Source organism: Elephas maximus, chromosome 20 (assembly GCF_024166365.1).
Source record: "Elephas maximus indicus isolate mEleMax1 chromosome 20, mEleMax1 primary haplotype, whole genome shotgun sequence".
In the NCBI taxonomy this organism is placed as follows: domain Eukaryota; kingdom Metazoa; phylum Chordata; class Mammalia; order Proboscidea; family Elephantidae; genus Elephas; species Elephas maximus.
In genome coordinates, this window is record NC_064838.1 from 71,685,376 (window position 1) to 71,698,181 (window position 12,806).

The following is a 12,806-nucleotide window of genomic DNA, read 5'->3' on the forward strand; positions in this document are numbered from 1 at the left end:
CCTACAAAAGTATGTAAGCACCACCTATATATACGAGTTTGGGAAACTGCAATCACATCATTTTAAAACTCTGGAGTCTGGGTTGTTGATGGCATCACAAAGTCTCAGGAGCGCTAAGGCCTTGAAGGACACACCCCTTATCTTCGGCAGGAGTAACCAAGGCCCAGGAGGGCGTCCTGCCGAGGAGACAGCACGATTCGGCGCAGCTTGCTCTGGGGCTCAGGTCACTTGCCTCATCTGATGGCATATTCAAAATCTCAGTCGATTTGCTAGGGCAGGAGGTCTCAAAACTGAGCACACATCAGAATCTCCGAAGGGTTTGTTAAAACACCCCCTAGTCTCCACCCCTGTTTCTGGATCAGTAGGGCTGCGGCAGGCTCAGGAATAGGCTCAGGAATTTCCGTTCCTGACAAGTTTCCAGGTACTGTTAACGCCACTGGTCTGGGGACCACACTCTGTGACCCATTGTCTAAGGAACTGAGAACATGGGCTTTGGAATCAGACACAACTAGGTTCCAGCAGGACTCTGCCACCTCTTGTATGACCCTTGGGAAAGTTACCCCAACTCTCTGAACCTCAATATCTGAGTCCTATTGTGAGGACCTAAGAACTCAGCCCTGGTGGTGCAAGGGCTAAGTGCTTTTCCGCTGCTAACCAAAAGGTCGGCAGTTCACACACACCCAGCAGCTCCACGGGAGAAAGACCTGGCAGTCTGCTTCCACAAGGATTACAGCAGAGAAAAATCTGAGACAGTTCTCCTCTGTCACTTGGGGTCCCTATGAGTCAAAATCTACTCAACGGTATTCAACAACAACAGACTAGACATAAAACACTTGCTCTGAGAAGGGGCTGGCACATTCCAAGGCAAGTGCTTAATAAATACTGCATACCTCCTACATCAGTTTTCTTACTTTTTTTTTCCTTTCCCCATATACCTCTATTAAATTTTTTTTTTTTTTTTTAATAGAGAACGGCTAAAATTCAGAAAACAGACAGCATCAAAGGTTGGCAAAGGCGTGGGGCAACGGCAGCATCTGGAGCAGCTTTATCGGTAACAGCCAAAGCCAAATGCTCATCGATAAGCAAATGGATGAAGAAGCTGCTGTCTATACACTGGACTAGGACTCAGTAGTTTAAGGAAAGAACAAAAACAACATGAAAAAATCTCCATAACATTTTGTTGAGCAACAAGAGCAGACACAAAAGAGTACATTCTGCACTATTTCATTGATATTGTTAGGAACCAAATCACAACAACATTTGCCTCTGGAGGGGTTGGGGGAAACTGACGGGAAAGAGACCTGAGGGAAATTTCCGGGGTGATGAAAATGTTCTATATCTTAACTGGAGTGATGATAGCATGAGCGTATACATTTGTCAAAACTCAAACTATACACTTAAGATCTGTGCATTTTACTGTAAGTTAATGATACTTCAATAAAGTATATAAAAACATATATATATTTTTTCTTTTTTTCCTAGTTTAGGCACCTTCTGAAACACAACAATCTTCTCCATTTAAAATGAACCAACTCCAACCCTGCAGATCCACTTAGCTGGATTCCTTCACAATCCAGTCCTGCGTCTAATACCATTTGCTAGACTATTTTGGCGCGTGCATCTTTCCAGGGAGATGCCATAAGGTGGAAACAGCAGAATCTTCTCCCACAATAAGACTGTGACATTTCCATACAGATAGCACGCAGAGTGACCCGCATCACTGGCAGTGGTTAACTCAAGGTGTAGACAATACAGAAATAACACTTTTCTTTGCCACATACCAAATATGGACCTGCCTGATATTAGGACACAGTAACGAAGACACAGTAAGTGCAGTTCTGTCATGTCACTTAAATTACATTCTCGGTATAAAAAAGGGAACAACAGCCTGATGAAGTGGCTTCTAGTGCCATCTTTACTAGCAATGAAGACATAAGAAGAGCTAACTGTTGTCTGTGTAATTATTATGAGAAGTAATAGCTTTCACACTGTAGTGGATTCCAGGCCATTCGGGATTCCTCATCAACATTTTTATTCTACTCCATTACAAGTAATTTTATATACACACACAGCTGCTGTGAACATTATGTGCACACAGAATAGTTCTAAGAGACTATACTTCCCTTTGAACCCACTTCTAAACCCACCTGATTAACTCCCCAACCCTTCCAAAGCTCCATAATGACGCAGCCCTGGGACAATGCCTCCTGTCTCTTTTGATGGCCAGTGAAGAGAGGAAGCCCAGCTATATGCAGCATCGGGCACACTGAAAACACGTCCCCATGGGCCCATCGGACACCACCAGACACCCCACTAGGTTGGCCTATCCTTTCTCCACCCCTTTCTCCAAAATGCCTGCATCCATTCCCATCAAATGTCCTGACACAGTATTTTCCCTACAACTCTATCAAATCCTGATAATTCAGGTCCCTGACATCAAAAGTTAACCTTACAAAGAAGTAAGTACTCAATTCAATTCAAACATAACAATAACTCACCTTTACTGAACACTCAGTACATGCCAGGCACTGTTTTGTGCACTTCCTGTACTAGTTTACATAACACCCAGAAGAAAGCCATTTTATAGATAAGGGAACACCCTCAGAGGTGGGTCTCAAGCAAAGGCTGGGGAGAAGGGCTAGGAATGAGGCACAGTCTCTCCCTGCAGTAAGCTTACTACCTGGGACAAGAGGAGTAGGACCCAACTTGTAGCTCTAAGTTAAAAACCACAAGGTACACATCAAGGGAGCCCAGAGGAAGAAGGATTTGTTCATCCTGGCAGGAACCTGGAAGGCTTCTTGGAGGAAGTGTCCAAGTGGAGATGAGGACATAAATGGCCAAAGATTTTCATAGCTCAGTGTCCACCCCTCAGCTCCCAAAGCTACCAAAGACTTAGCTATCCCCTGCCCCCTCTTCCCTTTCCTGGAACAAGCCTGTTTCCAAGAGAAGCCCAGCCCAGGCCTTCTTTCCTTTGACACATTCCTCCAGCTGCTGTCCACCGACAGACACATGTGGGACCTCTTTACCATGCTCAACTATGTCACCTCCTTTGGTGTTTTCAGGGAGAGAACTGCATCATGGTGTTTGGTCACACAAGGGATGCCTTTTAGAGACTCCAGTCTTCTCTGCTGGACTGATGTAGGAACAGCCCCTTGCTGTCCCAAACCAAGATGTAAGACACCCCTCTTCCTCCTCCCCCAACCAACTGCATCTTCCATCCTCTAAGAGGTAGACCCCTCCAGGCTTCTCAGGGGAAAATCTAGTCTACTTCCTGACACAAGTTAGCCCCTCCAGTCCCTAAGGGTCATCCCCCAACCCCTACCTCCTACCTCCTCAGTGCTTAAGGCTCTGCAACTCAAACCAGGCTTTTGGTAGGGGTGTGACCTTGGGCAAGTCACTTAACCAATGTCAGTCCCGGTTTCCGTATCTGTTAAATGGGGTTTATAAAAACAACTCTTTCTTAGGATTGTGAACCAGAGTGAAATCATACAAGTAAGGCAGCACCCAGAGCCTAGCACGGAACACAAATCAATGAATGGTAGCTATCGTTATTATAGAGGATGATGATAATAATGACAGCGTAAATTGGGTCTAGATTTGCGCTAAGAGTAATACCCCCTCGCCCCGCCCGGTGCTGGGCCAAACGGTGGAGACACATGCGTCATTCGGCTGTGGGGTGAATGCAGAATCTTCAGGCAGCGGGCTTAGGAACCGCCAGGCGAGGGGTTGTGGGGTGAAGCCGATTTTAGGGTGGAGGGGATCCAGTAAACTGAGGACCCTTCCTTCCTTCATACCCACTTTCCAGGTCTGGAAACAGAAAAATGGCAGAAGAAAGTCAGCAGCTGCGCCCGCAGCACTTCTTCCCCCAAGGAGCTGCTGGAGCGTCCACCTTTGCTCCAGCCTCAGTTCCCCAACTCGCCTCCAGGTGCAGGCGAGGCTGCGCTGCGTTTGGTGGCTGAGATAACAGGCTGGCAACCAGGCCCGCGACACGTCTCCCCGGTTCCCTGTTCAAACCCAGACGCCTCTTCCAAAGCAGGTGGGCAAACAACCTACAGTCTCGCAACAACTTTGTGTATGTCTCTACTGCAGGGCACACAGCCTCAACGTCCCCTCTCGGGTTCGCTGCGAGGAGGAACGCGGGAAATCACGGTTAGGGAGACACCCCACAGGCCGTGCAGTTTTCCAGGGGCGCCCCCAGAGGCGCGCCCGGTCTTACCTTGTCTGACGGCTTTGAAGGTGACGGCCTCCTTGCAGCTGTCGACGACTCCCAACACGTCATAGCGGGGCAAGCCGGACACCCGGATCCCCTGCACCTCCAGCAACAGCTCCCCCTCGCCCAGCCTCGGACCCTCTCCTCCGCCAGGAAGCCCCGCCACCTCGGCCGCGGCCACCGCTCCGACGTACGGAAACTCCCCGTTCTCCGCGCCCCCCAGCACCGTCACCCCCAGCTCGCCCTGGGGCCCCCGCTTCACGGTGCATTCGTGAACCCTGCTGGTCCAGTGATTCTTCTTCTGGATCACTTTCGACATGACGAGGTACACCCCTCCTCCAAAAAATAAAATAAAATGAGAGACAGGTGCCCCCCCAGCGCAAGCCTCCAAGCCGCCGGTGGTTCATAGGAGAGCCACCTCCTCCCAGTAACGCCCCTGGAGAGGAACTTGGCGGCCTCGCTCGCCTGCACACACTCGCGCACTCAGGCCATCGTCAAACAAACTTTCTGGGCTTCCCCACCGAGCCTGCACGGGCGCCCGCGCGCTTTGTTTGCGTTCCGGTGCCTCTCGGTCCACGTCCGGGCGCCCGATCGCGCTCGCTCGGACCAGAGTCCACTCTACGCCGCTCCGGGTTTTTTTTTGGTTTTTTTTTTTTTTCCTTCCTTCCTTTCTTTCTTGCCTTTTAGAAATGCGGAGCCTCCTCCTTGCCTCCCGCCCGGCTCGTCCTTCCTCGCTGGCCGGCTGCTCCCGAGGTGGGGCAAGCCCTGCCAGCCCAGTTGCAGGGAGCCCTGGAGACGCGGCGGCGCAGCGGCGCTGAGGGGGAGGACAGCAGGGAAGTGCCCGCGGCCCCTTTAAGCAGATACAAAGGCTCGGCTTGTTTTGTTACATTTCATTCTATTCCGCGCCGCCGAGCGCAGCGAAGCGGCCGGCGGGAGGAGACGCGCGCGCATGCGCCCCGCGGCCGCCTGCCATCCGGCCCGCCCCGCCTCTCCTTCCCTGAGCGAAAGAGTCCAACGGGCTTCCCGTTGGGTCCTAAAGCCGAGCCTGAGAGCAGCCGACTGCCGCCCTCCTCCCCTTCGCACACCGCTGAGCGTCCTCCTCCTTTTCTTTCCGAGGCGTAGACCCAGCAGCTCCTTTTAGGGTTCAGGTTAAAGGATGGTAATTCGCCTCCTACTTTCCAGAACTTAAAAAATATATAGGAAGAGCGCATGTATTTCACTTAAACTGAAACTTTTGAAACATAAAGAATCTGACTTCGGGATTTTAAAACCGCTTCAAACAGGTGGGGGTTGGGGAGGCTCACACACTCCCCCCCGCGTTCACCCTCACCCCCGCGCTCACACACTCACCCCCGCGTTCACCCTCACCCCCGCGCTCACACACTCACCCCCGCGCTCACCCTCACCCCCGCGTTCACCCTCGCGCTCACGCTCACCCCCGCGCTCACCCTCACCCCCCCCGCGCTCACACACTCACCCTCGTGTTCACACTCACCCCCGCGCTCACCTTCACCCCCCCCGCGCTCACACACACACCCTCGCGCTCACACTCACCCCCGCGCTCACCCTCACCCCCCGCGCTCACACACTCACCCCCGCGCTCACCCTCACCCCCGCGTTCACCCTCGCGCTCACGCTCACCCCCGCGCTCACCCTCACCCCCCCGCGCTCACACACTCACCCTCGCGCTCACACTCACCCCCGCGCTCACCCTCACCCCCCCGCGCTCACACACTCACCCTCGCGCTCACACTCACCCCCGCGCTAACCCTCACCCCCCCCGCGCTCACACACTCACCCCCGCGCTCACCCTCACCCCCGCGTTCACCCTCGCGCTCACACTCACCCCCGCGCTAACCCTCACCCCCCCGCGCTCACACACACACCCTCGCACTCACACTCACCCCCAAGTTCACGCTCACCCTCACCGCCGCGCTCACCCTCATCCCAGCTCCCACCCTCACCCCAGCTCCCACCCTCACCCCCGCGCTCACCCTCACCCCGGCGCTCACCCTCGCGCTCACTCACCCCCGCGCTCACACATTCCCCCCCGGGCTCACACTCACCCCCGCGCTCACACACTCACCCTCGCGCTCACACTCACCCCCGCGCTCACACTCACCCCCGCTTTCACACACCCTCGCGCTCACACTCACCCCCGCTCTCACACTCACCCCCGCGTTCACTTTCACCCTCACCGCCGCGCTCACCCCCGCGTTCACACTCTCCCCCCGCGCTCACACACTCACCCTTGCGCTCACACTCACGCACTCACGCTGGCCCTAAGCCTCCTGCCGCCCTCGCCTGTGGCTGTGGATCACCTAGCCCGCTGTGTCCGCCCCCGACACTCCCAGCCAATTTCCCTCTAAACCCCTGAGACCCCCGGGAGGCGCGCCCTTGCTCCCCGCCGCCGTGTGCCCGCGGTTTCGCGTTCTGGCGGGGGATCTGCCAGGATCCCGGGAGCTACCAATCTGGGATCCCTGTGAGCCTCGCACGCCCCCATACGCCGTTAAACTTTGGAGCCAACGTCATAGGACACAGGGAAAAATACAGGCGAGGGAGAGAAGCCCAGGGGCTGGAGGGGTTCGGACCTCCAACCCTCGTTTAAATGGCATCTAGCTTTTTAACTGTCCTTCCAGAAGAGACTTCTGGAGTCTGTCATTTGCCCTGGACTCAAGGTACTGGCGGAGCCGGGAAGCCTGGGGACCCGCCCCGAGGCCAGGAGATAAGGATCGCCACGGAGTCTGGGGCATAGGCGCGCAGCCGCCACCTCTCAGAATTCGAGGCCCCAGGTCGCTCCACCTCGGGAGCCGCCCAGAGGCGGGGAGAGCGTGTGTCTGTCCGGTGAGGTTACAGAACCAGCTCGGCCGCAGGCAGGAGAAACACAGTCGCCACGAAGGCTGCCCTATCCAAATACTCCCTTGATGGGCCTGGGCGGTTAAGGACTTTCCCAAGCGGTTTCTTTTTCCTTTTAATGATTTATAACTTGATTATTCATCTTTAGTCACAGGAGAGAGTCCAAATGCTAAATAAGGGAGGTGAGTTGAGGGGACTGAGAGAGTGGTATGCCCCAGGGGTCAGGTTGAGAGCTGGGCTCCGGAGTGTTGTTTCCCGTGGTCCACTCTGTGCGACCTTGGGCAAGTTCCGTGGTCTCTCAGAGCCTTCATTTTCTGCCCTGTAAGAAGACTGTAACAGTACCTCACGGGGTCCTTGGGAGCGTTACATGGGAGAATACTTGTAAAGCAAATACTCGTCAAGTGGCATATAATAAAAGTATATTATTAGTAGTATTAATACTCAATTTGGAAAGGGAAAGGAATTCATTTGAGGTTTCAGGTTAAATGATGATAATTCATTTACTTTCTAGAACTTAAAAAATGTGTAAACATATATTTAAATATCTTAAAGCACTTTTTTAGGATTCTATTTTATTATAGGGAGCCCTGGTGGCACAGGGGTTAAGAGATTTGCTGCTGACCAAAAGGTCAAATACACCAGCTGCTCCTTCGAAGCCCTATGGGGCAGTTCTGTTCTGTCCTATAGGGTCGCTATGAGTTGGGATTGACTTGAAGGCAATGGGTTTTATTCTTGCTAGAAGTCCCTGGGCGATGCAAAGGGTAATGCACTAGGCTGCTACCCTTAAGGGTTGGGGGTTTGAGTCCACCCCAAAAGCACCTCAGAAGAAAGGGTTGGAGATCTTTTTTCCGAAAAATCGGTCATTGAAAACCCCATGGAGCATACATAGTTCTACTCTGACACACGTGAAGTTGCCGTGAGTAGGAACTGACTCGACAGCAACTGGTTTGGTTTATCCAAGAAAAGAATGTTGATGCTTCTCTCTTGGAATATCCAGAACTTAAAATCTTATTGCCTCCTTGTGTTTCTGAAAGGAGGTGGCCAATTTCCCGTGGCCCTCCTTGGTGAGGGGCGCGTCCTTCATCTCCAGCCTCTTTTCTCAGAAGGAGGTCCCCAGGTGGCACAAATGATTTGTGCTTGACTGCTAATCCACTAGCCGCTTTCTGGAAACCCTACAGGGCAATTCCAGTCTGTCCTGTAGGGTGGCTGTGAGTCGGAATTGACTTGACGCCAACAGACTTGGTTTTTGGTTTGGTACTAACATAAAGGTTAGTGGTTCGAACTCACCCAGGGGTGCGGTGGAGGAAAGGCCTGGAACCTGCTTGCGTAAAGACTACCGTCAAGAAACCCCAATGAGGCAGTTCCACTCTCTAACACATATGGCCGCCACGAGTCCAAGACGATGGGTTGGTTGGTTGATTGTCTCAGAAACAACTGGTTTGTTCCAAACCTGTGGAACAGAATCTTATGGGGAGCTTCAGTAGGATCCTAAACTCAACCCCAGGTCCAGCCATCCCGAATGTCAGGGAGAGGGTCTCTCATCTGGATTTTTAAGGTGCCCCCAAGTGGTGCTGTTACACAATGTTGAGGACCACGGCTCTAGCACCATAATTCCTAAACAATTTTTTTAGTATAAAGCTGTGTATGGTTCATCTTCCTCTGGAGTGTACGCTCTGGGAGAGCAGGAAATTTGGCGGTTGTGTTTACTGATGTATTCCCAGTTCCTAAAACAGTGCCTCACTCAAGCAGCTTCTGTCTCATGGTTACCCCATTGTATTTCAGAGTAGAACTGTGCTCCACAGGATTTTCATGGCTGTGACCTTTTGGAAGCAGGTCACCAGGCCTTTCTTCTGAGGTGCCTCTAGGTGAGTTCAAACCACCAATCTTTAAGTTAGTACCCGAGCACTTAACTGTTAGCACCATGCAGAGGCTCCTAGAACAGTACTTGGTACCTAGTAAATGCTCATGTATTGGTTGAATGAATATTCCCAGAAAAATGCACATTTTCACCTCCCATGTTAGAGGGGAATCCCAGATTACCTTACAAATTACTAGTAAGCTTGATCCTGCGGGTTCCGCCCACCCCCTCCCCCACTCCATAGTCCAGTAAAGACTGATTGCTAGCTAGGAATTCCTCCACCTCCCTAGAATCAGCACCTCTGGACTCCCGCCCCTGCATGGGTAGTCTAGGGGCTGTGCAGGGCCATCTGGACTCCCGCCCCTGCATGGGTAGTCTAGGGGCTGTGCAGGGCCATCTGGACTCCCGCCCCTGCATGGGTAGTCTAGGGGCTGTGCAGGGCCAGGTGCTTCTGGACTCCTCCCACTGTGGTGCTGCCATCTTCCTTCTCCAGGATTCCAGGTGTCCCTGCACCTAAGAGGGAAATGGATGTGGCCTTTAGCACACTTCAGGATTTAAATGTGGAGTAACCCCAGGAGAAGAAGTACATTGGAGTACAGAGTGCAGGATGGAGAAAGGAATAGGGAGACAGGAAATAATTCAAGCCTCCGAAGCAGCCAAAGCTGCCGGTTTTGAAGCATTAGTTATATGTTTGCAAACTCTCTTGCCCTTTTCTCACTTCTGCTGTTTTTTCTGTTTCAGCTGATCTGGTTCCTACGTCCCAGACCGGAAACCCCTTCAGAGCAGAAATCGTATCTGCCCTACCCAACTTATGAATCCTCAGAACCTAAAACAACCCTTGATGGAGACTGTGCTCCATACGCACTTACTGAATAATTGAATGAATGGATGAAATTTGATGTTAAACTGTTTAACTTGTGGCCTTTGACGCAAAGCCAATTTTTATATTTAGTGGCTAGAACCGAGGTATTTGTAGGTTATTTTCTTGGAAGAGTTTGAAGTGAATTTTTCTTGAATAGGTATAAGGTGGGACCCTGGTGTCCAGGTATCTCTCATTTATGCCATGACTTTGGCAGTACATTCCGATGGGGAGAATAATACCGTGAAGTTCATAACTTTGACGTTTACCTGTGTACCAGGATCATTATGGGTATCATTTAATCCTCACAGCAGCCACATAAGGTAGATGTTATAACTGACCAAGAGTGTTATGAACTGAACTGTGTCTCCCCAAAATATGTGTTGAATTCCTGGTCCTTGTACCTGTGGATGTTTGGAAATGGATTTTTCTTTTGTTATGTTAATGAGGTCATACCAGAATACGGTGGATCCTAAACCTAATCACTTCTGAATTAGAAAAAGACCCAGACACACGCAGGGAAGGCAGACACCAAGGAACTCCAAGGAACACCAAGAATCCCCAACAGACACCAGAAACTAGGAGAGAGGCTCACAGAAGGAATTAATATCGTCAAGACCCTAATTTGGACTTTTCGTCACCAGAACTGTGGGAAAATAAATTTCTGTTCTTTTAAAGCCACTCACGTGTGGTATTTCTGTTACAGCAGCAACTAAGACACTGACTTTGCAGTTAAGGGAGGGAAGTGAAGAAATACCCAAGGTCACAGAGCTTGGACATGACAAAGCCAGGATATGAACCCAGAAGCATGACCCAAAGCCCCTGCTCTGAGCCACTTCACTATGAGATGTAGGATATGGGCACCTACTTTTAGCACATTTGGTAAGAGTATATTTTGGCTCTTGAGTCTGCCACATAGTGTATGCACAGTAATTAATCACCCTCTTTGTCTCTTCCCTTTAATCTGAAGGAATACAGTATTCCACTCAGGAACCCAATTTCCTGTTCCCCATCTGTGGGCTCTGAAGATGGAATAATTTCCTGGAATGTAAAGAGGATTAATTTGCAAACATGTCTAACGTGTTTGGAAATCTGTGGGCTGTGGCACAGGTGAAGAGGCAAACGTTCTTAGACCGTTATTGAGGAGGTATTTCAACAACACTCTTAATAAACAGTGGATGCAGATGAAAAATAAACTGTGACACCCAACAAACTCTCAACAGATAAAGATCTTGTTTTCATTCAGTAGTTCTACTTGGAGGGTTGAAAAATAAAAAACACAAATATGAAATGTGTATTTCTCCTCCTTGTGCCAAATTTGTTTCTTTCCAAAGTTTTCCAGTTGTGATTAAAGAAGTATATAACTGGTATTTAAGATGGTATTTTACCTCATTTTTCTGAAAATATGAGGATGGAAATAAATTGTTCAGCTGTAGGGCAAAGAAAGAAATAGGTTATATTTCTGTGTTTGAAGAATGCTAGCAAGAGGCATTAATCAGAGATAGGGAATTTAAATACTTCGTATACAATAAGGTAACTGACTCCAAACTGGTGGTTTAAAACAGAAGACAGGTCGGGGAGGCTTAACCCAGTAGTTCAGGTAGAAGGTAGATAGCAAAGCAACATTTTCATAATTATTTCCTGGAAGCATTTTTATGTTTCACTTGATAACTTGTTCCTTTCCTCATCAGGGAGGCAGATAGGTGGTTTCCTCTGCCCACGGTATTCCTCCCGTTAATACTTCCAACTAAAAAAAAAAAAAAAATTTTTTTTTTTTTTTTAACTACGCAAGAGTAAATACAATGTTAGTGTTTGTGACCTTTCAAGACATCACATGTGAACTATTATTTTTATACCCCAGAGAAGGAACTCCAGAAAGAGGGTTTAAATCCTACCTCATATTCTGATTCATTTACATGGGAAACGTGGATACTGATAACTTTTGGAATTAGATGTCAGATCTGAGGTACGATGTAGGAACCAAGAGACCCACGGATTTTATAATGGGAATCGCTCCTAGAATTTCCCAAGTGGTGGAGCTGTCTAAAATACTGAGTGTCTCAAATATGCACATCCTCCTGCATAATTCCATGGAAAGTACACCTGATGATGTTGCTGATTTCCTCGAGAGCAGGAAATTTGCATTTCTGAGGCTAGACATTGCACTTCTCTTATTCGATCTTCCATCAACTCTGTAACAATAATTTGAATATGGTAGATGCGTAAGAAATACAGGGTTTTATTATGGAAGGTGTTTGCCATTTGATATTTCTTCCTCTTGCTTGTTTTACATCTTTATCACACGAAACAGAACTGAACAGGAGAGGAGGGAAATGCATGTTGACACCAAGGGCGGAATGACTGTATTTTTAAAAATACAATAACAGGATTTTTTGTGAGACAGTAAAAAAATAGATAAGTAAAAGGCAGTATTAATTTAATTAAGCCATCCAAAATTCTATTACCAAGAGATAACTGCTTTAAACATTTGTGTGTATTTCCTCCTGGACTTTTGCCAGTGCAAACACGCACACACAGACACACACACACTCTACCCCTAAGTTCTTCTCCCTCATTATCTTTCCATTTGAGATATACAGTTAATTTATAGAATGATTTTTTTTTTTACTCACCAATGTCATCAATTTCCTATTTGGTAGTATAGATCTACGCTTATCACTTTCAATAGCTAAAATTCCATGTTTGAATGTTCCAGAATGTTTTTAACCAATGCCCTATTAATGACCATTCCAGGATTCAAAATAGGGTTTAATTAAAAATTAGTAGTACAGCGTTTTTGGTTGCCAGTGACAGAAAGCCAGTTCAGCTAGCTTAAAAAAAAAAGAAAATTTGTTACACCATATAACTGGCAAGATCAATGGAGAAACTAAGTTTTCAACATGGCTGGAATAAGAGGTTCAAGCGATGCTGTTAGTTTTCTCTCTCCATCCCTTGGTTCTACTTTATTCTGTATGTTACCCTCGTTCTCTCCGTTCAGCCAGGAGGAGTCCCTGGCTAGCGCA

General features: G+C 49.1%; 1 protein-coding gene and 1 long non-coding RNA gene across 13 annotated transcripts in view; one reads left to right on the forward strand and one right to left on the reverse strand.

Moving 5' to 3' along the window:
- MAGI1 (membrane associated guanylate kinase, WW and PDZ domain containing 1) overlaps positions 1–5,401 on the reverse strand; it is a 713,080-nt gene extending 707,679 nt beyond the window's left edge. For 6 of the 12 annotated variants that reach the window (XM_049862786.1, XM_049862781.1, XM_049862784.1 and 3 more), the window contains exon 1: positions 4,217–5,399. In XM_049862786.1, the coding sequence (XP_049718743.1) occupies positions 4,217–4,529 (313 nt within the window). In that variant the 5' untranslated portion in view covers positions 4,530–5,399. Of the gene's footprint in view, positions 1–4,216 lie in introns of all 12 variants that reach the window. The other 6 variants (XM_049862788.1, XM_049862787.1, XM_049862783.1 and 3 more) reach the window with 4 other exon arrangements.
- Positions 5,402–8,754: 3,353 nt separating this feature from the next.
- LOC126064043 (uncharacterized) lies at positions 8,755–11,037 on the forward strand. The gene is made up of 3 exons (XR_007514438.1): positions 8,755–8,931; positions 9,666–10,665; positions 10,754–11,037. It is a non-coding gene; the product is annotated as an uncharacterized LOC126064043 (long non-coding RNA).
- The last annotated feature ends 1,769 nt before the right edge of the window (positions 11,038–12,806 follow it).